At 31.5% G+C, this 22443-nt stretch overlaps 7 protein-coding genes across 7 annotated transcripts; 3 read left to right on the plus strand and 4 right to left on the minus strand.

The window, feature by feature from the left end:
• Positions 1 to 306: 306 nt before the first annotated feature.
• On the minus strand, positions 307 to 1410 carry LOC106655901. The gene has a single exon (XM_023459077.1). It carries the CDS (start codon positions 1408 to 1410, stop codon positions 307 to 309), a length of 1104 nt encoding a protein of 367 aa, XP_023314845.1.
• Positions 1411 to 2964: 1554 nt separating this feature from the next.
• On the plus strand, positions 2965 to 11764 carry LOC106655913. Its single transcript, XM_014376514.2, has 4 exons — positions 2965 to 3050; positions 3190 to 3596; positions 11492 to 11593; positions 11658 to 11764. Exons 1-3 carry the CDS (start codon positions 3009 to 3011, stop codon positions 11502 to 11504), a joined length of 462 nt encoding a protein of 153 aa, XP_014232000.1. The 5' UTR covers positions 2965 to 3008; the 3' UTR covers positions 11505 to 11593; positions 11658 to 11764.
• LOC106655902 lies at positions 11676 to 13860 on the plus strand. Its single transcript, XM_014376501.1, has 7 exons — positions 11676 to 11816; positions 12427 to 12663; positions 12720 to 13126; positions 13227 to 13326; positions 13394 to 13495; positions 13573 to 13731; positions 13804 to 13860. Exons 1-7 carry the CDS (start codon positions 11676 to 11678, stop codon positions 13858 to 13860), a joined length of 1203 nt encoding a protein of 400 aa, XP_014231987.1.
• Positions 13861 to 14135: 275 nt separating this feature from the next.
• On the minus strand, positions 14136 to 16348 carry LOC106655903 (cytochrome P450 CYP12A2-like; the record flags this gene model as incomplete). Its single annotated transcript, XM_014376503.1, has 10 exons — positions 14136 to 14258; positions 14326 to 14523; positions 14590 to 14668; positions 14729 to 14895; positions 14955 to 15135; positions 15215 to 15465; positions 15541 to 15691; positions 15846 to 15968; positions 16049 to 16157; positions 16222 to 16348. Coding segments are annotated over 10 exons (1509 nt in total), but the record flags the coding sequence as incomplete, so codon positions are not given.
• Positions 16349 to 17108: 760 nt separating this feature from the next.
• Positions 17109 to 19247, minus strand: LOC106655904 (homeobox protein DBX2-like). Its single transcript, XM_014376504.1, has 3 exons — positions 19178 to 19247; positions 17409 to 17599; positions 17109 to 17267 (listed from the first exon to the last, which is right to left on the minus strand). The coding sequence occupies exons 1-3, from the start codon at positions 19245 to 19247 to the stop codon at positions 17109 to 17111; spliced, it is 420 nt and encodes a 139-aa protein (XP_014231990.1).
• A 627-nt stretch (positions 19248 to 19874) lies between these two features.
• On the minus strand, positions 19875 to 20395 carry LOC111693682 (the record flags this gene model as incomplete). The annotated part of the gene is made up of 2 exons (XM_023459078.1): positions 19875 to 20015; positions 20102 to 20395. Coding segments are annotated over 2 exons (435 nt in total), but the record flags the coding sequence as incomplete, so codon positions are not given.
• A 587-nt stretch (positions 20396 to 20982) lies between these two features.
• Positions 20983 to 22191, plus strand: LOC106655905. Its single transcript, XM_014376505.1, has 4 exons — positions 20983 to 21055; positions 21140 to 21405; positions 21472 to 21579; positions 21928 to 22191. Exons 1-4 carry the CDS (start codon positions 20983 to 20985, stop codon positions 22189 to 22191), a joined length of 711 nt encoding a protein of 236 aa, XP_014231991.1.
• The last annotated feature ends 252 nt before the right edge of the window (positions 22192 to 22443 follow it).

The following is a 22443-nucleotide window of genomic DNA, read 5'->3' on the forward strand; positions in this document are numbered from 1 at the left end:
GCTCTTTCCGATGGTGACCTTAGATTTTTCGAAAAACGCATGATATGGCCAAAAAAACGGCTCAAAAGTCAAGCGTATTTATACAAAAAAAACACTTTTTTGAGCTATAAGCATATATAGTGGGGTGGTCCACTTTTTCAAAAATTTTTTGTATCTCGGGGGATCCATCGGAATCAGAAAATTTGAGGTTTAAAATGAATTTTCCCATAAACTAGAACTCAAAAAAATGATTTTAGATGGTGTCGATGGATTTTTGAAGTTTAAAAACGTGNACGTCGGTAGCCTGCTCCGGTATTCCCTGCTTAATTATAGCCGTCCGGATAACTGACCTGCCACCAGGGTAATCGACCTCCACATTGGATGATGCCTATTGGAAAACATAATAAGATTTTTATTAGGTTTGAACTTTATGGGCTCCTTCACGAGCATTTTTTTGAATAGAGGGAACCATGGCTGGCCCGGCCAGTCAGGTACTATAACAATGCCCTCTGCTGCATCGATTTTTATCTTTCGCAATACTTTCAGCAAGATACTCAAAGGTGGAAATGCGTAAACAAATAAGCCTTTCCAGCTTATCGTGAACGCGTCCACTGTTTCTGCCTCGGGATCTTTTTTCCACGAGATGAACCGCTCGCACTTCTTATTTGAATGACTAGCAAATAAATCGATGTCCGGGATGCCGAAATTTTTTATCACCTTTCTGAACGCGTAGTCGGACAGAGAAAATTCGGTTTCCGGCTCGAGTCGGCGCGATTCTTCGTCAGCCTCAACGTTCTCTTTGGAGGCTATATACGAGGCAAAAATAACGATGTTACGACGCTCACACCATTGCCAAATTTCCCGGGTAATGTCGTTCAAGTGTGTATGTTGCGCACCGCCCATCTTATTCAAGTATGCTATTGCTGTTGTATTGTCGATACGCAGAAGAATATTGCAATTCTTTAGCGTTTTTGCAAAACATTGCAATCCAAAATAGGCTGCTTTCAATTCGAGAAAATTAATGTGATTATTTTTACCATCGATCGTCCAGAAGCCGTTAGCGCGTTCATTATTACAGTATGCTCCCCATCCGGTTAGAGATGCGTCCGAGAAAATTTCGATAACATGAGGTAACCTCGAGATAGTGTTGTTTCCGATAAATATATTATTACTCCACCAGTCCAAATCCGATTTTACTTCTGTAATAACCATTTGTGCGTTATAAGAGTCGTTATTGGCTTCTAAACTTGTTAGTTTGAGACGTTCGAGTCTTTTGACGTACACCCAGCTATACTTAAGCGCTGGACAGCACGCCATAAGACTTCCTATAAATCGAGCCCACTCGCGGATTTTACAAGTTTTTCTGTTTTTAAAATCGTTTATCATCCGATTGATATTAACTCTTTTATCATCTGGCAATGCCAATGTCATGCTTCTTGTATCAAAAACAAACCCCAAGAACGCTCGGCGCTGTTCTGGCTCTGGTCGACACTTTTTGTCGTGCAAAACGAACCCAAGAAATTCTAACGTCGCTTTTGTTATATCATAATTTGCTTTTACACTCCGTATAATCTTTGCCAATAACCATAATGTCCAAAACCAAAATTTATGCCAATAACCAAAATTTAAAACGAAGATATTTTCTGAACTCTGTATCTATTGATATTACGTGATATGCGTCTTTTAAGTCAATTTTTGACATGAAGTAGCCTTTTTCTAACAAGTTTAACGCGGTCTTGTGACTTTCCATTTTAAAATGTTCCGTCTTGATAAAATCGTTTAACCGTTTTACATTCAGAATAAGTCGATATGTTGACGCCATATAGCCCATATAATAAATACCTTGTACTTACAATGTATGTACATTGTAAAAGGTATATACATTACATATACCTGGTATATACTTTGTGAAAATTTATTTTATAATTCTTGCTTTCTTAAAAATTCTCACAAAACTCTGACTAACCGAGCGAGCGTTATCGAGCGAGGTATTTCGCTAGTTATAATATTATTGTACATATCTATTTTAGAATAGATTTTGTTCATTTTGCCTATAACATGTAATGATGAATTGCATAATGGTAACTAAACTATCACATCTAATGATAGTAGCGAACATGATACATTGACAAATGATTCATAGGCATAAAGAGAATTAATATAAAACCTTATCAAGGTCCTGTATGGATATGTTTCCATTTTCAGATGAAAATGACGAATCATCGGATTGTCTTTTTAGAAATATTATTCAAAATGCTCATGTTTGAGACTCACATTTATTTAAATCAATTCGACAAAATGACGAAAAAAATTTCACAGTATCCACATGAAAATGAAACAATTTAAAACTTTCATCATTTATTAAAAAATGTAAAACACTGTGACTTTTTAAATCTTACATCATCAAAGGTTATAAAATAAAATGATTGAATCGATCTCAGTCTATAACTACTCATTTATAAACAATATATCTGCATTAGGTCAGTTAGATTCTGCACAAACTTACTACAAAAAGTAAAATCTACCACTTAATTAAATAGTAACGCAATACTTCATCGAGGGTATTGATTATAATGCCTCATAGTTCCAGATACAAACTTTAAATAATCATAATCATTGAGTTTTTATACAATACCTTACAGTAGTTTATTACTCACAGTGGTAGAAGATTTAAGACCACTTTTTTAAGCTTTAAAAATAGCTTTTTTTTAAATTACTTGTATCAAATTGTTGATTTTAGCTACAAAAAAAATTTATCGCGCACTCTTCGATTTACGATGCAGAAATTATCCAAAATCAAACTAGCTCTTGAATTTACAAAAAAAAGTGTTTTGCTGTTGTGTTGCTGTCCTCCCTCTGAAAATTCTTCTGCTATGAAAAAACAAATATTCAAATTATCTTGGTGGTTTATGTTTGCATCTTCTCTTTGCTTACTTTTTCCTTTGATGGCCGCTGTATACACTTATAGAAATAGCCCTGAAATAATGACCAAGTCAGTATGTTTATCTTGTGCTGTTTGCCAGTGTTCAATGAAAATGATATTTTGTAGAATGCGTCGGCCTCAATTACAGGTATGGTTTTCTTGCAGTATTCAATTTATTCATTCAGTCTCAAAAATGAAAGAGTATAATACCTTTGATAAAAATACGTATGTTAAAAATTTTAATAATTTACAAATAATTTTTCTTTTTTTTATTACCTTTTGGAAAGAATCTGTTGGAAAAAATGGAAGAATTCATTAATCAAGTCAATCATTTTGAGACTAAAATCTTACAAAAATATGTTGAAAAGTGTTCAATTCTACACATTGGAACCACTGTTTGGGTATATTTTACATCCATCTCTTTCATCATTGGACCATTGTTTTTGCCACAGACATTTCCAACCGATGCTATATATCCATTTTCAACTGAAGAAGTTATCATGAAAATTTTTATTTATATGCATCAATCTCTTGTTGCTCTTCAAACATCTGCGGCGGTTTTGCTTGACTGTTTAGTTGCATTTTTTTTATGGTTTACAACTGCCAGATTTGAAATGTTAGCTAATTCTATGGATGATTTTAATAGTGTTAGTGAGCTCAGACGTAATTTAATAACTTATAGGAAACTTTTAGGGTGAGTACAATAATACAAAACAATCAAATCACAGTTCATAATACTATTTTATGATTTATGATACATATTGCCGATTCTCTGTGAAATCGAATGGCCAAAAAAATTTTTTTTCTGCAAATATGAAAAACTTGCTGTTCCCGATGTCAGAAATGTCCCCAAATTTTATTAGAATTTTTGGGACCATCTATCACTCTTTTTCAGGGGCCCGAAGTTGGCCATTTTAGGGTTTTTTTGAAATTCATGAAAAATCACAAATATTAAAATAATTCCTGGATTAAAGTAGAATGATTCAAAAGTAAAAGTGCCCAGCAACTTTTTTGTTGGAAATTGTCCAAATTTTCAGAAAAAAAATATGCCAAAGTGATTGGAACAATCTAGGTAAATGTAAAGCAAAAAAACTGCAAAAAAAACATAAAACAAGAAATCTACTCGAGTTCGAACCGGACTTTCATTTCCTAAACTATGTAAAAAGCTTCCCAAAGATGTCAACTACTGCCTGATAAAGTTTTGTAATGGGTCTTAAAGTTTAACTCAATGTAGACAATAATGTATGGCGAAAAACGTGCAAAAAAGGACTGAAAATGGCTGTTTTTGGTGATTTTAGGCATTTTAGGCCCATTTTTGACCTTTTTTGCACGTTTTTCACCACACATTGTTGTCTACATTGAGTTAAACTTTAAGACCCATTACAAAACTTTATCAGGCAGTAGTTGACATCTTTGGGAAGCTTTTTACATAGTTTAGGAAATGAAAGTCCGGTTCGAACTCGAGTAGATTTCTTGTTTTATGTTTTTTTTGCAGTTTTTTTGCTTTACATTTACCTAGATTGTTCCAATCACTTTGGCATATTTTTTTTCTGAAAATTTGGACAATTTCCAACAAAAAAGTTGCTGGGCACTTTTACTTTTGAATCATTCTACTTTAATCCAGGAATTATTTTAATATTTGTGATTTTTCATGAATTTCAAAAAAACCCTAAAATGGCCAACTTCGGGCCCCTGAAAAAGAGTGATAGATGGTCCCAAAAATTCTAATAAAATTTGGGGACATTTCTGACATCGGGAACAGCAAGTTTTTCATATTTGCAGAAAAAAAAATTTTTTGGCCATTCGATTTCACAGAGAATCGGCCATATTCTAGGAGCCCGTTATTACACAGCGTGACTAACAAAGTAATAACTGAAAGTATCGAGGGCCCTAGTGTCGGATCCAGATGCGCTTCTTGAGTTATAAGTATTGTATACTTTTTATAGCACTGTGCTAAGTTCAAGTTTAGGCCTCCTTGGCCCGAAATTAATATAAGTGACTCATAATAGCGTACCGTAGTAAGATTAGCGCATGAGCGTAACTAGTTTCCAATGGTGACCTTGAATTTGACCTTGAACGTAAACTTAAAGCTATAGCGAACCAAAAATCACTTTTTTGCACAGTCACCCACATTTTATATTGTACCAATCAAAAAGAGCGTACAATTTTACGTTTGAATAAGCTTTTTTGATTTTTTTCCAAGTCCATTTTGGGTTTGCAGTTAGAAAAAAATTCCTTGCTTGAGCTTAACTTTAGTTTAAACGGGGTATGAGTAAGTGTATAGCGCCCTTAAAATGATCTTAGAAAAAAACTAAAGGCATAATCGAACGTAAAATTTTTTGCTTTTTTCAAATCTGCAATAAAAAATGGCAGTTCCTTTTTAAAAATAAATTTTTGGGCAGCTAGAACTTGAAGGTTTAATTCAAGGTCATTTCATGGTCAAGATCATTTTTTATGTTTATTCCGTGATATTTCCAAGTGTTTCCATACTTTTCTTGTATTCTGTGTAAGAAACAAGATCCTAAAGAATTGGAATTAAATCAGTTCATAGATTTGGTAGAAGAAAATTTTTTTAAAAATAATGTTTTTATCATTTAAAATGGGAATATCCCCTTAAGGCTTCGTATTGTTTTTAAGTAAACAATTTTTGATAAAAAAGGGATTTTTAATCCGAAAGGTGCGTACAAAACCCGAAAAAAGAGAAAAAAAGTTTAGGTTTCTTATCGAACCCTATTGTCGGTAGTACATTTTCAACATTTAAAAAATTATCATTTTCACCCATATTTTTTAACCCTAATTTATAATCTAACTAGTAACTTTCAAACGCTCTTCGCGCGCATCAGTTTTTCAGTCACCCTTTGAAATAGTTGATATTTTGACTGCAGATGTCACTTTATTAAATTCTAGTTCGAGTCAAAAGTCAGTCGATCAATTAGAGGCCGTATAAAATGGCTTCACTTTAGGTCCATCATTATTTTAAGAGAGGATGAATTTTTCATTGTAAATTGAACCACTTTAATGGTACAAAATTTAAATTTTAGATTAAAAGATGTGTCATTGAATAAAATGCTTAAATAAATCGTTTCAGATATACCAGAGAAGTAAGGAATACAATAAATGTTCTAGTTTTTTGTACAATTATAACATCGGTTGGAGGAGTTTTGTTTAGCACTATACAACTAGTGAGTGTAAGTTCTAAATTTATATATTGATAAAATTAAAAAGTTTATAAATAATCGAACGCCACGGGGTTTGGATTTGCCGACGAGCAACACAATCGCACTTTCTCCTACGCGACTAGCTGGCCGGCTAGCACAGGTACTCCAAGACTCGCTCAAGGCAACGCAGGTCCGATGCAGCACTAGGTCTGCTCGCACGCGCCGATGTACCGCGCCTATCTCCGCGTTCCTACCTACTCTGCGTCTAAGCCCTACTGAATTTACACGCGTCTGCGAGGCCAAGAGGCCGGTTGTGCCGAAGTACGGGTCGCCTGAGGGCCTTAAGGCCGTGTCGCGCCGAACCCGGACGACGAGGTTACTCACCACGTCTCCGCTCACACTCACACACTCTAGCACTTGCGAGTGCAAAGTCGTGCAGACTCACACACCCGACGAGGCTATTTGCTGGCACACCTATGCGCCATGCAAACACACACGTATCACACGGTGCTGATCCACACTCACAACGCAATCACACAGCAAGTACAACTACTCTCCAAAACTCTGGTTATCTCACGCAAAATCGCTTCGATAGCTAATGAGGGTATTCTCTGCTTTACGCTTCGAATGAGCTGAAGTCCGATCGTTTTCGCAATCAGTCAACTACTCTACTCTCGCTCACAGACTACTCTGTATATATTTCTACAGAGTAGTCTGTGAGCGAGAGTAGTCTGTGAGAGAGAGTTTTGTACTACTACAAAAAGTATGTTAAGTACTAATTCAATTTGTCAATGATTAAGGGGAGTCATACACCAATTCACTCCTCTTTGTCATATTTGTTATATAAACCAAAGTTTAATCTCAATCTACATTTTCAACATAAAATTGACATCTTTGAGCCCTAAAAAATGTAAAAAAAGTTGCAGAATAGGCCTTTGCATCTAAAAATAGCTCATTTTTGCTAATTTAGCCTTTCGGAACTGTGCGCAAGGTTCAGATCAGAGTTATTTAGGTGGGAGATCCTAATAGGTCTCAAAATCTTCAGAAAAGTATCCTTTATGGGCTGAGTTTTGTAGAATTTTGATTTAGACCTTCATATCAGTTTTATTATTCAATATGTGCTAAAAAACATTGATAAATTTTTTTATTTCTTGCTTTTTTCACATCTGTTGGCATACAAACTTTTTTGTAACTCTAATCAAAATTCCACACAACTCAGCCCATAAAGGATACTTTTCTGAAGATTTTGAGACCTATCAGGATCTTCCACCTGAATAACTCTGATCTGAACCTTGCGCACAGTGCCGAAAGGCTAAATTAGCAAAAATGAGCTATTTTTAGATGCAAAGGCCTATTCTGCAACTTTTTTTACATTTTTTAGGGCTCAAAGATGTCAATTATATGTTGAAAATGTAGATCGACATTAAACTGTGGTTTATATGATAAATATGACAAAGAGGAGTGTGACTCCCAGTGTGTGACAATTGGTGTATGACTCCCCTTAAATTAAGTTGGAAATGTTAAATCATATGATAAACCAAAAAATTTTACGGGCTTCATCCTTGATACATTTGACAATAAATGCAATTTAATTCAACACGATTCACCGTACCGTTTTCTAGATAATGCTCTACACACGTTACACACACACACACACACACACACACACACACACATACAGACATGTGTTAGGAATTCAATCTAGTTTATAAATATGTAAACCAAATTTGTCCTACGAGGTCCGGTTCAAAAACTCATATTCGAACCCATCACATAGCTTCCTCCATGGAGAAAGCAATATTTACAAGGAAACCTTCTCACCTTTGGGTCATGGATTTTTCCCAAAAATTTTTCTGCTCTTTTCAGCTCTTATTTGCACTTATCATCTCATGGATGAAAAAATTTTACGGACCAGGTGTTTAAAAAAAGTGACCCAAATAGTTTAAAGATCGAAAATTAGTATCTTATGCGTTTTACCTATACATTTTTATTATTTTAAGGTCTTTATTTTATCTATGATTCATAGTGCCTATTCACGCTAACCTATATAAAGGAGCATGTTTTCTAGGTGTACTGAGTCCCCAAAAAAATGTTGGGAGAGATCCATGACCCAAAGGTGAGAAGGTCTTTTTGTTAGTATTATATGGCACGAGAAGTCTCTTACGTCGAGCATGATCCAACTTTCCTGTAATGAATAAAAATTGGGACTTTTTTTAAAACAAGAAAACATTATTTATAATGAGATGAATATTTTGAGCATATTTTATTTTTGTAATAAAAATTATTGTTGAAGAGGCATATCTATAAATATAACTAGACTCATTAACGCCCAACGTGACGAAATTTTTCGTTCGCGATCGATGCGATTGTTTACACAAAAAAAAAACCTAAAAATTTCGTGTGAAAAATCCCTTTGGAGAATTTTTTTGAACTAGTTGCGGCGAAAAACTAAAAATATAAGTACGATGATCAGAAGTGATCATGAATGTAAAATATTTAATTTTTATCTCGAAAACCATCGAGGTTATGAAAAAAGTTTATAGAAAAAAAAGTTTTAGAATTGATCAAGAAACATTCTCAAATTTTTTGTTACATAAACTTTATCTCTGAACTCAATGATTTTCGAGTGAAAACTTATACATTCTCACCCGTAAATGCATTTTCTTGCATGATCATACGCATAAGCAGTTTACTTCATGGCCACCATTTTGTTAGAAAAAGTGGTTGAAGAAATATGTAAAAATTCCCTAAGGTACTTAAGGGGGGAAAGGCACCTAAAATATAAAAAAAAAAATTTTTTTTCATTGACTTTTTTGATAGGATTTTTCCTCGGCTTTCCAGTGCCGTGATCGGAATTTCAAAATGTTAACTGTACCGTGATGTACAGGTTATTTAGTACCGATACTTTTACGATTATTTAGAAAAAATGAATGAAACGACTCAAAGATATATCGTGGCCAATCTGTCATGAATCTCGAGACTTTCATAAGTCCGTAGCGCCATCTATTGATACTCGTTTTATTCTTTGGTTAGAGTACATCCAGCAGAAATTTGTTTGTTTACACAGCTATAGGTGTACAGTAACGCCACCACTCGCAGCACGTGGGTTTCGGCATATCTTCTGTCTCTCTCTGTTTCGTGCACGAGCCCTGATCAAATGTCAACAACAGTCTGCTGACTGCTTCTTGATTTTCCAATGGCTAAAAATTACATTTTTTTTAAAGTGAAAAAAGTATATGTAGAGTGCAATTATATCTTTGCAACTCAACATAGTGTTTCATAATAAAGCTATGAAGAAGTTTCAATAGCTTGTTATAAAAATGTGACATTTTTAGCAGTTCTAATTCAAGAAATACAGAAGTACATATGTAAATTGACATATATACATCAGTGTATATGTATGTCACTGTACTTTATGTATGTGTATATGACTGTATCATATATATTATTGTATGTTGCATGTGATGAACAAGATTAGTGATAATTGATCAACTTGTAGTGATTTATTTCCAAGTATCTAGTGATAAATGTTTTATGAATGTTAGTGAATAGGTAGAAGACTGGGTTCAAGTTCTAATGTGAGATTGTGTATATTTGTGTGAAAAGTTGATTTGGACATAATCAACTTAGTTACCAGTTTCCACATAAAACCCATATTAGCGTATACTAATATTTTAGTACAACTTATAAAATGTAGTAATGAAATTGGCGCATTTGGCTTTGTGTGGCTGTCTGGGATAATTAAACATTGTCCTTGTGGGTCCAATATGTTGAAAATTCAAATTGAATTACTGTTCTTTATCGTCCAAAAAGTTTTAAGCAGCCTCAGTGACATGAGAGTATCATTATGACATATATTGATGTATTTTGGTTTTTTTCAACTCTTGGGCAGTTACGTTTAATCTCAAAATTGCTTGCATGCCGTAACTTTTAATGAGAACCGTTTGAGCAATTGAGCTGAAACTTTCAGGGGTTGTTCTACATGTGAATGGCTACAAACGCAAGCACTTTCAAAGGTATTGGACAAAATTTGCACTTTTTTCAGGCTACATCCCTAGCATAATTGTATTTTATTATATAGTATTAATGAATAAATGTGCATATGTGGCTGGCAAATTGTGTATAACTAATTAAAAAATCTGAAAGTGCTTGCGTTTGTAACCACACATCTAATGATCAAAATGAGACCCCAAGGACCATGATTGAATCATCGGTTCTAGCTGGATCCTACGGCACAGGGGTACCTGTCAGGACTGTGGGCTTGCTTCATCGAGGAGGGTTCTATGGTGACTGGGACCTCAATTTTCATATTCCACAGAGAAAAACTTTGAAAAAAGAGTGAAGAAAACAGAGTTTTCTCTGTGTATTCCAAAAAAAATTTTTTTCTTCATAATTAATAAATTTTTCATAAATGTAGGTTTAAGGTACCTTTCCCACCTTAAGGGTCCTCTATACACACTCGGTCGGTAACTATATTCGCGTATTTTGTACCCATTTTTTTCATTTAGTATACAACCTATGGTCTTGAAATTTTTTGGGAGTGATCATGAAACTAATACAGATGTGCCTATGAAGCTATTTTTTCATATAAATATTGTAAAAATTTTTTTTTTCAATTATCTGAAAAAATAGCTTCATAGGCACATTTGTATTAGTTTCATGACCACTCCCAAAAAATTTCAAGACCATAGGTTGTATACTAAATGAAAAAAATGGGTACAAAATAAGCGAATATAGTTACCGACCTAGTGTGTATAGAGGACCCTTAAGGTACTTCTCTAAGTAGGTATACTAGAAGACTTAGATACTCGCACCTCGAAAATTTGCAATCGATTAGTCACTTCCTTCACGTTTTATAAACAACAGCGCGAGACTACAGTTTCACGACGTGTATTGTACAGTTAAGGAAGTGACTAATCGATCACAAATTTTCCAAGTGCGAGTATCTAATTCCACTGGTGTACTCCTACTAGGAAGTCGAAATTTTTTTTAAAACGAAGTTTTTTTTCTATAAAATCAGAGATAACTTTTTATTTGCACATTTTTTTTTGAAAATCTAAAGTTTAATTTTAAAGATCATTAAATTTTACGTTTAAATTGTTTATTTGAATTTTTTAAGTCTCCATTGTACTGAAAATGCAGTGTTCGGAAGAAGGGTCGAAAAATGGCCTCTTGGAACTTACCGGGAGTAATTTTACCACTTTTAGAACTACAAAAAATCTTTCAGTCAACACGTTTCCCGTCACTTTTATGAATTCCTGAGCACATCCGTTTTATGTAAAGCCATATATTTTATGAATCTGCGCGTAAACCTAGAGAATGTTTAAATATGTATACAAAAGTTGGTTGGTCTAATATACATTTTCAATTGATGAAAAGTATTGTATGACTCAATTCCATGACTATTAAAATCATAAAGCACATTTTGCAGGACCAACAAATAGCTGTAAAAATACAATATGTAGTGACTGCTATTTCAGCATCAGTAGGTCTTTTTATTTGTTCTTGGGCAGCTGATACACTATTACAAAAAGTATGTTATCTAAAACAACATTTTTAATAAAAATTTTTAGCTTAAGTAATTATTTAATCCATAGGAATTCAATGTGGGCATAATGGCTTTCCACTCTAAATGGACAGAAAAAGAACAAAAATTTAAAAATTATATTTTGCATGTAATAGCACAATCTCAACATCCTGTTACTATAAAAGCTAATAATTTGCTTCCTACCTTATCTCTGTCATTTTTTTCGCAGGTATGTATGGTTAATTATAATTTTTACTCTATAATACTGCAAATGATCGTTTTCCATATTTGATTTTCAGTTTTTGCTCACTTCTTTCAAGTTTTTTGCTAGTTTGAAAATCCTAGTATCAAACACCAATAATTGAATAATATCAATGCAATTAAAAATTATTCATAACTATACATGCAATATTTATGTTTCAAAGTTGTGATGTACTTCTTTAAACGATAATGAAAGTAATTAAAATTTCAAAGTGTGGTTCAAAATAGACCTACGTTCAATAGCTAATTTCTATTAAATTATACCGCAAAACTGTTCAAATAGAAGTATGAAAACTCCCTATCATTTATCATGTCTGAGTTCAGAATATTTAATTCGTTTTCTTCGTGTCATAATTACTCATTCTCATACTGTCACAGAAACAACAAATGAACTCAATAATTCATGCAGCGTCAATCATATCGATAAAAATGAACAAGTGCTAGGGTACTTATGTTTAATGGTCACTTAAACTTAGCTGTGAGTTTTGATACGCAAGAAATATATATAAATAACGGCGGCAATGAAAATATTTTCGAGTCCTTCTAACTTTTTTACTTTTTTGAAATTCATTGGAAAGTATATATCTATTTGGCCGTACGATTTGACAGCGGATAAAAGAGAAATTTTTATTCATCAAATCAGATGGTGGATATCTTTTATAAACGTTTGCATTCTATTGGTACCTCTAATCTTGGGAGTATATTATTTTCGTCACGACAATGTTAAAATGACTAAAACTTTATCAGAACTTACTTGTTTAACAGAAATATTCTTTAATTTAATTCAAAGCAAGCTGGAGCTCAAAAATTTTCAGGTACACAGTAATTTTTGTAAATTCATAATATTTTTACTCACATATTTTTTTACTAGATAGTATTTCATGAAATCGGAACATTTATCAAAGAAGCAAATAAAAATGATACTGCACTTTTACAAAAATATCTAAACAAATACAGAGATTTTCAGTTATTAATGGGCCTAACATTCATTTTAGTAGCTATATTATTTTCTCTCATGCCAATCGTAACCCGTCAATCTTTGCCTGCTGATGCGTGGTATCCATTTGAAATTAAATCCTCCATTATTTTAATATGCATTTATGCAACACAGGTTTTAGCTATTTTTCAGACTGCATTTGGAATATTTGTCGACATAATGGTTGCTTTTATGCTGTGGTTCAGTGCTGCAAGATTTGAAATGTTAGAAATTGAACTTCAAAAAGCAGTCAGTGAGCTAGAATTAAAAAACTGTGTTCATCAGCATCGAAAACTTATTATGTAATACTTAATTTTTTACTATGTAATGAACAGTTCATTTTTGTATACTCTTTGATAACATAATTTATATATAATGATGTATCAAACAAAATCTTTTTAGATTGACCAACAAAATAAAAACTGCTGTAAAATTAATTATATTAAAAACAAATGCCACTATGTTATTAGCTGTCATATGTGGTGCTTTTCAGCTTCTACATGTAAGTTATTTAGAAGTATAAAATCTGGATAAAATTGTCATATTATCTAATATTTTGTTGCTTTCAGCACGAATCTTTAGAAGTATTGATTCAATTCGTTATGCTAGTTGCAGCTGGTTGCTTGAGATTATATGTGAGTGCTAAAGCCGCTGATGATTTGAAAGAAAATGCAAGTAATCAGTTGAATATCCTTTATTTTTATTATTTATTTAAACAAAAAATATGCTGAAAAAATATGTTTTTTAGAATGATCGATTTTCCCGAAGTATTTTGTACACACCAGTAATTCGTAAATCTAAGTCAGCGAGTAAATTGAGCTCGCTTTTGACATTTTTCAGCCAAAGACCAGTTGTAGTGAGTATTCCAGGTGTAATAAAAGCATATACGTTGCAATATTATGCTTCGGTTGGTATACGCGTCTATCTAATTTTTCACTCCAGTAAATTGTAAAGATTTGATTGAGTTTTTTATTTCCAGTTTTTATCAACAACAGTTACATATTTTTTGCACTTAAGAATAATATTAGATGAATAAATATCATTGAGTCAATGTAACAAACTAATTTATTGCACTTTAGCACAAAATTGATATCGGAAATTCTTTCTCAAACAGTGTTTAACTATATAAAAAGTTATATTTAACGTTAATACATTGTACCTCATAAAGAAATGATGGAATTAAACATTAATATTTGCTTACAAGCTTTATCTTGCATATTTTTTTCGTTAAACTACTCAAGTAAACAATATTATCGTTCAAAAAAATTATTAAATTAAGAAAAAGTTGTAATTTAACAACAAACCATACGTTCAGTTTTTACACTCATCTCTTTCAATAAATCGAAATCTTAGAGGTTTTGAAGGTACATTCATCATCAGCATATTACTGTGAATGTCACCATAATCATATTCAATCCGGTATTCGAGCAAAATCTGAAACGCAAAATATTTTGTATCGTACATACAATTTTTATATGTTAAACTTTATTTAAAAGTATACCTTTGTTATAAGTAACATCATCTCTATTTTAGCCATGTCCTCTCCAATACAAGATCTTAATCCTTTTCCGAAAGGTAAATAGCTATTTTTAGGATGGCAAACATTATCTGTCATCCATCTCTCGGGTCTGAACTTTTCAGAATCTTCAAAATTTTCTTCTCTTTGAGATGATAATTGATTGGCCATTATCAAATAAGTCTGAAATTAACATTTTTTTGTTGAATTCGAGCCTGCATGAGCGAAAAAAATTTGTTTAAAACTTACGCCTTTTGGTATAGTGTAACCGTGCAAGGAAATGGATTTGGACAGTAAACGAGTAAGATATGGAAAAGGTGGCCTAAGTCTTTTGGAAAATATTATTTTATGAGATTATCAGACTTCAGACTTGAAGCAATTTTTTTACCTTAAACACTCTTTAATGCAAGCATTCAAATAAGGCATTTCATCAAACGTTTTTTTTTCTAAAATTAAATCATTTGCGGTTTTGGATATGATTTCGTGATATAAATTTCTTTGCACTCGAGGATTTTTTGACAAATAATATAATAAGAATGACAAACTATTTGTTGTCTGCAAATGAAAGTATTCCATATTAACTTTTGCTTTAAGTATTGCAATAGTTAACTCACCGCCAATACGCCAAGGATAACCATATCCATCAATAAAGTGGATACTTCATTGGGGTTCATATTATGTTTGATCAACATAGTTTCTAAAATAGTCGAATTAATATAGTTTTCATTTTCCAATTTCAAAGCTGAATCATATTGTTGGCTAGTTTGTGCAAAACGTATGTACTTTCCAATAATCCTATACAAATTATTATTTTAATATTAATTTTTCCGATCAACTCAAAAAGTTTAAACACATTTTCAGTAAAGCTTTTTACCCATCAATCACATCACAAGCGTCAAACAGTTTCTTGGACGAAGGTGTATCCATAAATCGCCAGAATTGAAATCCATTTTCGCAGCGGCTTAAATAAAGCTGAGCATTCATTAGCGCTTTGATAAATTTTGTGGGCTCAGAGTTTTCTTCATAGCCCGCTGAATTAAGGAATCCAATTTGTTTGTTAATCATCAAAATCCAAAAACATTCCACGCCCCATCTGGCTAACTCAGAATTGAAATTATCGGGCACCTAAGATTACAATGGCCTAAGATTATAATGTTTTTAAATAATGAAATTACCAATTTGAACTAAAGTAATTGTTACCTCATCTTGACGATTTTTTATTTGTCGAATTCTGGATACAAATTCATTGCAGCTTTTATCTAACTTTCTGAATTGATTTTTTAATTGTTCTGCAATGGGAGCTCTCAATGACTTTTTGGTTTCAATCCATTTCAAACTTTCTTGTCCTTGACTTCAAAGAATAATCATGAAAAAGTGATGATACATTATTCATTTTAATCTTTCTGAATATTTGCAAATTTTATCATACAAAAGTATAATTTTACTAATGCTTTCATTAACGATTACTATTCAATGATTCAAATCATGTACTTCTGGAAACTTACGTGCAGAAGGGTCCTGAAAATCGATATTGCCTATGGTTGAGACGATAATGTTGTAAAATATCAATGCCACTTCTAGTCGGCATTTCGCCTTCTTCATCAAAAACTTTAGAAATGTGCTCTGGTCTAATGAAAATACAAACAAAAATTAAAAAATGTATGAACTTAAAAGATTCAATATTCTTGATGAATATTTTCAGGTATACCTGTGAATTAAAACGATATCATTTAATAAAGGACCTCCTAACCGAACAATCGGTCCGTATTGATTAAATAAATATTGTAAAGGTGTTGAATTGCGATTCCATAAGTTACCTATAACAAGTAGAAAATTATTCTGTAGTGATAATAAAAATAACCAAACGATGTAAAATTGTACCTTCTGTAAGACGATTGATGAGTACGCTATGAAATAATTGTGTACCAAACAAGGGTACGTATTTCCAATATTTATACCACAGTTTAAGAATTGCCGGTCCAGGTACATGATCGAATGATAACGGACTTTTTTCTGTTATTAAATCATCAGCTACTTTCACCGATAAATCTGATTCGTAAGGTTGCAGCATCACTGGTGCTATCACCGTTGAAGACGAGTGAAGATGAGGTGATATTTGTGAATGATCAGAAGTTAATCTATCTTCTACAAAAAATGAAAAATTCGAATGTATGCTATCAATTAAGTACGTATAAAATCCAAATTTACCGATCGTATTAGTCTTATTTTCTTTAATTTCAGGTTTTTTCTCAACAGCCGTTGCAGGGTTAGAAAACTTACATATGCAAATATGTAACCTATTTTTCGGTAATATCCATAAGCGCTGACACACAAAATATTTTAAACAATTTGATAGTAACATTTTAATAATGGGTATAATAAATATTTCAAATTATGATTTATTGGATTTGATATCGATTAAAGATAAAATTATTACATTTATATACGAAAACTTATATGTTATTGATTTTATAAATATCTTTTCTACGAATCAATCAGTTCATCAATACACATGAGTCTACGAGAAAGATCAAGCGTTACCATAGCAACATTCTATCGAAACATTTTTTTATTGTACATTAGACTATAAATTATTTTTAAAAGTATATAAAATTATGCATAAAATTATTATAACACGTCATATTTTCAACTTTTTTAAACTTTACACTAAGGATGTTCTCTTAGTATAAGGCTATTTATTTACATTTTAAAAACATCGATTCAATTCGTTATTGATTAATTCATTCAATCGTTCGAAAAATTTTTTTTCAATTATCTGTGGACTGCAGTTTATTTGATATATCTTTGTAACTTGGAATCGAAACAGTGAGATTCGAAACATTTTCAAACTGCTGCATTTCAATATGTTGCTTTTTTTGTATTTTTTGTCGCCATTTCATTCGTCGATTCTGAAACCACACCTTTACCTGAAATTTTTTTTAAAGTTTAATAAACTTACATCTTAAAAAAATTGTACTTTTGGGTGATTCATGTTTTTAATTTGTACTTGAATAAAAAAAAAATATATCGACTCAAAATTATTATGTGGATTTACAAATTGATCTTACTTGAGCATCTGTGAGCCCCAAAGTTCCAGCCAGTTGTCTCCTGTCAGGCTTAGTTATATACTTTTGAATGATAAACCTTTTCTCTAATCCTTTACGTTGTAACGAGCTAAATACTGCCCTTGACCATGACTTGCGTCTTGAATTATTATTATTATTTTCAATCTGTTCGCAAGATTTTACAGACGACGTAACTACGATTGAAAATATAAAATTAGGAAAAATTTTACAATTGAATCAATGATGAACATTTTTTATAGTATAAAATAATTTTCATCGAATGTAAAAATTATAAAAATATTTACAATTCCTCATAAATAAATATTCTTCAAACTTGTTTTTTACGCGGTGCTAATCAGGGGAATTATGAAATTCAAACTCTTCAAAGCATTCTCAAAGTGTATATTTGAACAACTAAATGTTAGTAAAAGCAAATTTCACTTCCCTAAAATTGCATGCCTCGTGTTTATTTAAAAGTTCGCAGAAGTATACAATATTTCCCCCTTTGCTTCTTTTCAGATCATCTCATGCACTATAATGAATTTTTGAACTCATGAGACCTGTATAAAGTTGCTTTGTACTTGAAATTTTTTATTTTTATATGAATTATTATAACGTAAAAAAGTATTACAGACTCAAAATTTTACTGTACGTGCTAATTATGAATATTAAAAAATAGTCACAGTTATATAAAGAAATATAAGTTTTGGATTTACCTGTAGTCACGAAACGTATCGGCGCTGGCTTGATAATATTTCCACAATTTGTAAAAACACCTCTAGAATAATCCAGTGCGTGGTGAATCAAATTAGAGTGAAAAAATAAGGAGCTCGATTCATTGTTTTGAAAAACTTGATAATTAGGTGCATAATTGTCATTCATATCATGTTTTGATCGGGAAAAATAATATTCACTTGCATGCCTAGAAATGTTCAAGTTATTTTGACAACAATTTTGAAATTTGCAGTAGTTTTCTGAGTTGAATCGATCCGACAATATCTGATCAATACCAAAACTCAAATGGTTTTCTTTTCGTTGAGGTGTCATTATCAATTAAATTCGAAACCCAATTCTTTAAAAATTATTAACTTTTTTTCATTACAATTTGATAGAATTGGTTTTATTACTAACATTTAACACTGTAGCTAAATTATTTTTAGTTTTCTAGTTTAAGTTCAAAACAACGTAAAAATTTTTTTAAAGTGATTAAATCGACCAAACACTATCCTAAGATTAAACTACATCAGCTTCCGATGAGAATTGAGACTGAACTGCTTAATCTGTCGAAAAAGATTCAAGAACTTTCCTATTGGTTCTTGAAATACACGTGGAGGGTGTCCACTTGTGGAGCGCAAAGCATTTGAAAATTCATTCTGCTGAACTGTTACTCAAATAAACATCCAATATATGTTGTTGTCAAGAATAGCATTTTTGAAAATAAATTTGCAAACTGTACACTTTTATTGATAATTATGTACCGAATATAACTATAGGTATTTAGTAACTTTAATTATTTTAAATTTTAATTGTTTCTAACACTATTTTATAAATATTGTAAAACTTAAATGGCAATACACTGAATGCGATTAATGAAAAAAATTGAATTTGTACGGATCAATTATTTCAGAAAATTGTACGATAATGTTATGGAAATAACTTTTTACAGTTTTGCAAATTGCGATTATGAGCCAACTGTTATTAACAATTATGCATGAAACCTATTAAAATTGAATAAATAAGAAGAGCAAATTGGATAGTGACGTTTATCATACTTGTGACGTTTATCATACTAAAGACGTTTATCTCAATAGAGACGTTTATCTCAAGAGTGACGTTTATCATTTGAGTGACGTAGCCGTTGAGATTTAAAAAATGACATCATATGGGATTGACCTTTCAATTCTATACGTTCAAAAAACATCGATAAAAATTTGGTATTCTAATAAAAATAAAATTTTATCAGTTTGATGTAGTAAATTATGACGAAAGAAGTCTAGATTTGACTCATGTTCGGTTCACAACACTGCATTATCTTACATGACCCAACATTCGGCGGGCCATCATTAATACAATCAAGACATGAATTTTTTTATCCAATTTTTTTGGCACGTGGTAAAAATACCGCGCTAAATGTAAAATTATTAGGGTTAATCATTTTTGTATAAACATTAAATGACCTCAAAATTTATTGAACCTTTTTTTAGCTTATAAAAAATTGTCCCTTTCAAGTATTTGAAGTTGAAAATACATAATGATGCACGTAGATAGAAAAGTAATTATAAAATGTACACGTTGAATTTTAAATCTAATGTAAAAGATATTTGTGTATTTGATATTTTTGTGATGGAAATAATCTATAAATTATTATATGATTGAAAAGTATATTTCACTTACAATTTCAGATAAATCTAAATGAAGTAATGAAATGTTAATTTTCATCAGAAGTGTTTATTTTTCATTTCAATATTTTTAACGATAATATTTGTTGTATGCGGAAGACAACATAATCATTCCTCTATACATTTTATCGATTTCATAATTATTGTCCTCGAGATTATAAATAAAAATTTTGCGCTTAGGTCGTTTTACCTTTTGTAGATTTTGTAACCCCTAAAAAATGTTGATTATTTTTAAATTGAAAAAAACAGTTATAGTTTCATATTAAAAATGCAAGTGGCTAATTCAAATAATCTCACCGACAACACTATTACATTCCCTTGGGTTGAATTATTTTGATTGCGCTTTATAGCAGTAATAATGAGCGTTAACAAGTAACCTCCAAAAGCGAGAAATGAAAGAACAGTGACAGTTAATTGAAATATTTTCGATATTTTGGAGTCTTTGCCCTTTTCATCCCATTCTTCGTACCGCCGCATTGGTGTGCTGTCACCAATTCTTTTTAGTGGTAAAGCAATTGGCGACGACAATGATAATGCTGTTTCATCCTGATTGTTATAATTACGCTCATTGAATCCTATATAATATGAAATATTTTACTTTTTCCTTGTTGAACGTATACACTTTATTGTAAATATTTAAAATTTATACTAATATATAAAAATATTATACCTGCATTAGTGAAAGAAGATTTAATTTTGATTAATTTTTCTAAAGGTAATTCACTCAAACTTCTTACTTCATCCAAATAGTAATTAACATTTGTTAAGTTTGATGAATATGTTATTAATGGATGAATTATTAGAATAGATTTAAAAAAAAAAGTGGCAATATTATTCTGCCAGAACATTTTTCTTATTTAATATGAAAGCATGAACAATACACTTCGGTTACAATCATAGAGTATATACGAAATGCACAAAACAGAACTTCTCTATCATCTAAGGAGAAAATAATATTACAAAGGATGCGTACGAGAGCTTGACTTTTAGGATATTCGCATGGTTAACAGAGCGACTGATAATGAGTGCTAAACCGGGACTGGTTGGCATTTTTATTTTTTAAAGATAAAGATAAAATACTTCGTAATTATAAATTATCCTTTGTCATGAAAGGAGCACGTTTCACATATTTCTAATATTATTTAAGTTTTAGTAGAAGCGCATTCTTTGTACTCAACATGTCATATCTTTCAAATATTCTTTACATGTATTTTGTATTATCATTGGTCTATGGTTTTGGCCAAAGTCAAGGCATTTTTAAAACTTTGATCACCTAAATATTATTTATAATTTCAAAAATATTTTAATAATATAAATTATTGTATATTTCCACAGGAGTTTTAGATAAACTTAAAACAGGTTTTTTAAATGCAAAAAGTTATCTAGAAACGGCTCGCGATATAGCTGATCTTGTTTCGAAAAGTTTAAATTCAAAAAAAACCTTAAGCCAAAGAGGCGATACTGCCGACTTTGACGAAAAACCAAAAGCAGAATCTTTTGAACCAGCCGATGTGATATCAACGATTTTCAAACTTTTAGGGCTAGATCCAAGGAAAATTACAGCCGTCGCAGTAAATAGCATCATTTATTTTGCTCAATTGGTAAATTATGAAATTTTCATACTTATTATATTATAAAAACCTTGAATTTTCAAGTGATACTTATAGATTGGAGAACTTTTCAAACTGACCCCAAAAATAAAAGAAAATGTAAATAAAATTTCTGATGATTCCATAGATCCAATCCATTTAATTGTCGAGAAAAAAAATGAAAAGGTAAGCTTATTATAATTTTGAAATAATGCAGGTAAATATCAGTATTATTTATAGCACTGCGTGTCTAAAGTTCACGTTTAAGGCACACTTTGCCGTGATTTATGCTGCTCATTATTGCATCGCGACGCTATTATGAGCACCTTATATCTCGACAAAGGGGGCCTAAATGTGAATTTAGCACAATGCTATAAAAATGCATACGATACTTATGACTCAAGTAGCCCACTCTTACCACGGCACTAGCACCCTCGCTTCGCTCGGGTGCTAACCAAGCCGTGCAATAATGACCTGCTTAAGTTACACGTATCATAATATACTATTTAGTTGATAGTTATTTTTCAGTTTCAGCGTTTACTGCAGCAAGCTGAAGATGATAAGTTGCCAAATCAGTTAGTTGACAGTCTCGATGGTTATAACACAAAATGTATACAACTTTTAATATGCAAAATTTCACCAATCATTTGGGCTGCTCAAAAATCTATAAGAAGTAATCCAAAAAATAGTAAAATTGATATTATATCGTGGCTTCCTTCTAGAGAAGAATTTGAAACTCACTTTGATAATTGCGATAGTAAATATAAAGTCTGTCAACAAGATTACATATTATTATAATCAAAATATGTAAACTGAAAAATCATTTGAACTGAATTTAGCAATAAAATAAATTTTATACAGATAAAAATATTTCATGATAAAACTATAAATTTCAGTATCGATTATCAAGCAAAGATGCTGCTTCAATGATTTATTTTTGCAATTAAAAATCTTTTTTTGTTGAATATATATTCTTTATTTGCGTATTTTCACATACATTTAACAACATTCGTGAACATTTGCACTTTAATTATTAAAATTAAAATCAAC

The sequence above is a fragment of the Trichogramma pretiosum genome, unplaced genomic scaffold, assembly GCF_000599845.2.
Source record: "Trichogramma pretiosum strain Unisexual culture from Peru unplaced genomic scaffold, Tpre_2.0 scaffold54, whole genome shotgun sequence".
NCBI lineage: Eukaryota > Metazoa > Arthropoda > Insecta > Hymenoptera > Trichogrammatidae > Trichogramma > Trichogramma pretiosum.

What these genes read in the sequence shown, in the direction of transcription:
- LOC106655901 (XM_023459077.1), bottom strand. Translation starts at nt 1,410, where the DNA reads ATGACATTGGCATTGCCAGATGATAAAAGAGTTAATATCAATCGGATG.
- LOC106655905 (XM_014376505.1), top strand. Translation starts at nt 20,983, where the DNA reads ATGTCATATCTTTCAAATATTCTTTACATGTATTTTGTATTATCATTG. An exon ending in TCATTTATTTTGCTCAATTG is followed by an intron (nt 21,406 to 21,471) that starts GTAAATTATGAA and finishes TGATACTTATAG; the next exon opens with ATTGGAGAACTTTTCAAACT. An exon ending in TCGAGAAAAAAAATGAAAAG is followed by an intron (nt 21,580 to 21,927) that starts GTAAGCTTATTA and finishes TTTCAGTTTCAG; the next exon opens with CGTTTACTGCAGCAAGCTGA.
- LOC106655904 (XM_014376504.1), bottom strand. Translation starts at nt 19,247, where the DNA reads ATGATAAACGTCACTCTTGAGATAAACGTCTCTATTGAGATAAACGTC. An exon ending in TAGTATGATAAACGTCACAA is followed by an intron (nt 17,600 to 19,177) that starts GTATGATAAACG and finishes TTTCAATCGTAG; the next exon opens with TTACGTCGTCTGTAAAATCT. An exon ending in TGGGGCTCACAGATGCTCAA is followed by an intron (nt 17,268 to 17,408) that starts GTAAGATCAATT and finishes AAAAAATTTCAG; the next exon opens with GTAAAGGTGTGGTTTCAGAA.
- LOC106655902 (XM_014376501.1), top strand. Translation starts at nt 11,676, where the DNA reads ATGGCTTTCCACTCTAAATGGACAGAAAAAGAACAAAAATTTAAAAAT. An exon ending in TGGAGCTCAAAAATTTTCAG is followed by an intron (nt 12,664 to 12,719) that starts GTACACAGTAAT and finishes TTTTTTTACTAG; the next exon opens with ATAGTATTTCATGAAATCGG. An exon ending in GTGCTTTTCAGCTTCTACAT is followed by an intron (nt 13,327 to 13,393) that starts GTAAGTTATTTA and finishes TGTTGCTTTCAG; the next exon opens with CACGAATCTTTAGAAGTATT.
- LOC106655913 (XM_014376514.2), top strand. Translation starts at nt 3,009, where the DNA reads ATGAAAATGATATTTTGTAGAATGCGTCGGCCTCAATTACAG. An exon ending in TGCGTCGGCCTCAATTACAG is followed by an intron (nt 3,051 to 3,189) that starts GTATGGTTTTCT and finishes CCTTTTGGAAAG; the next exon opens with AATCTGTTGGAAAAAATGGA.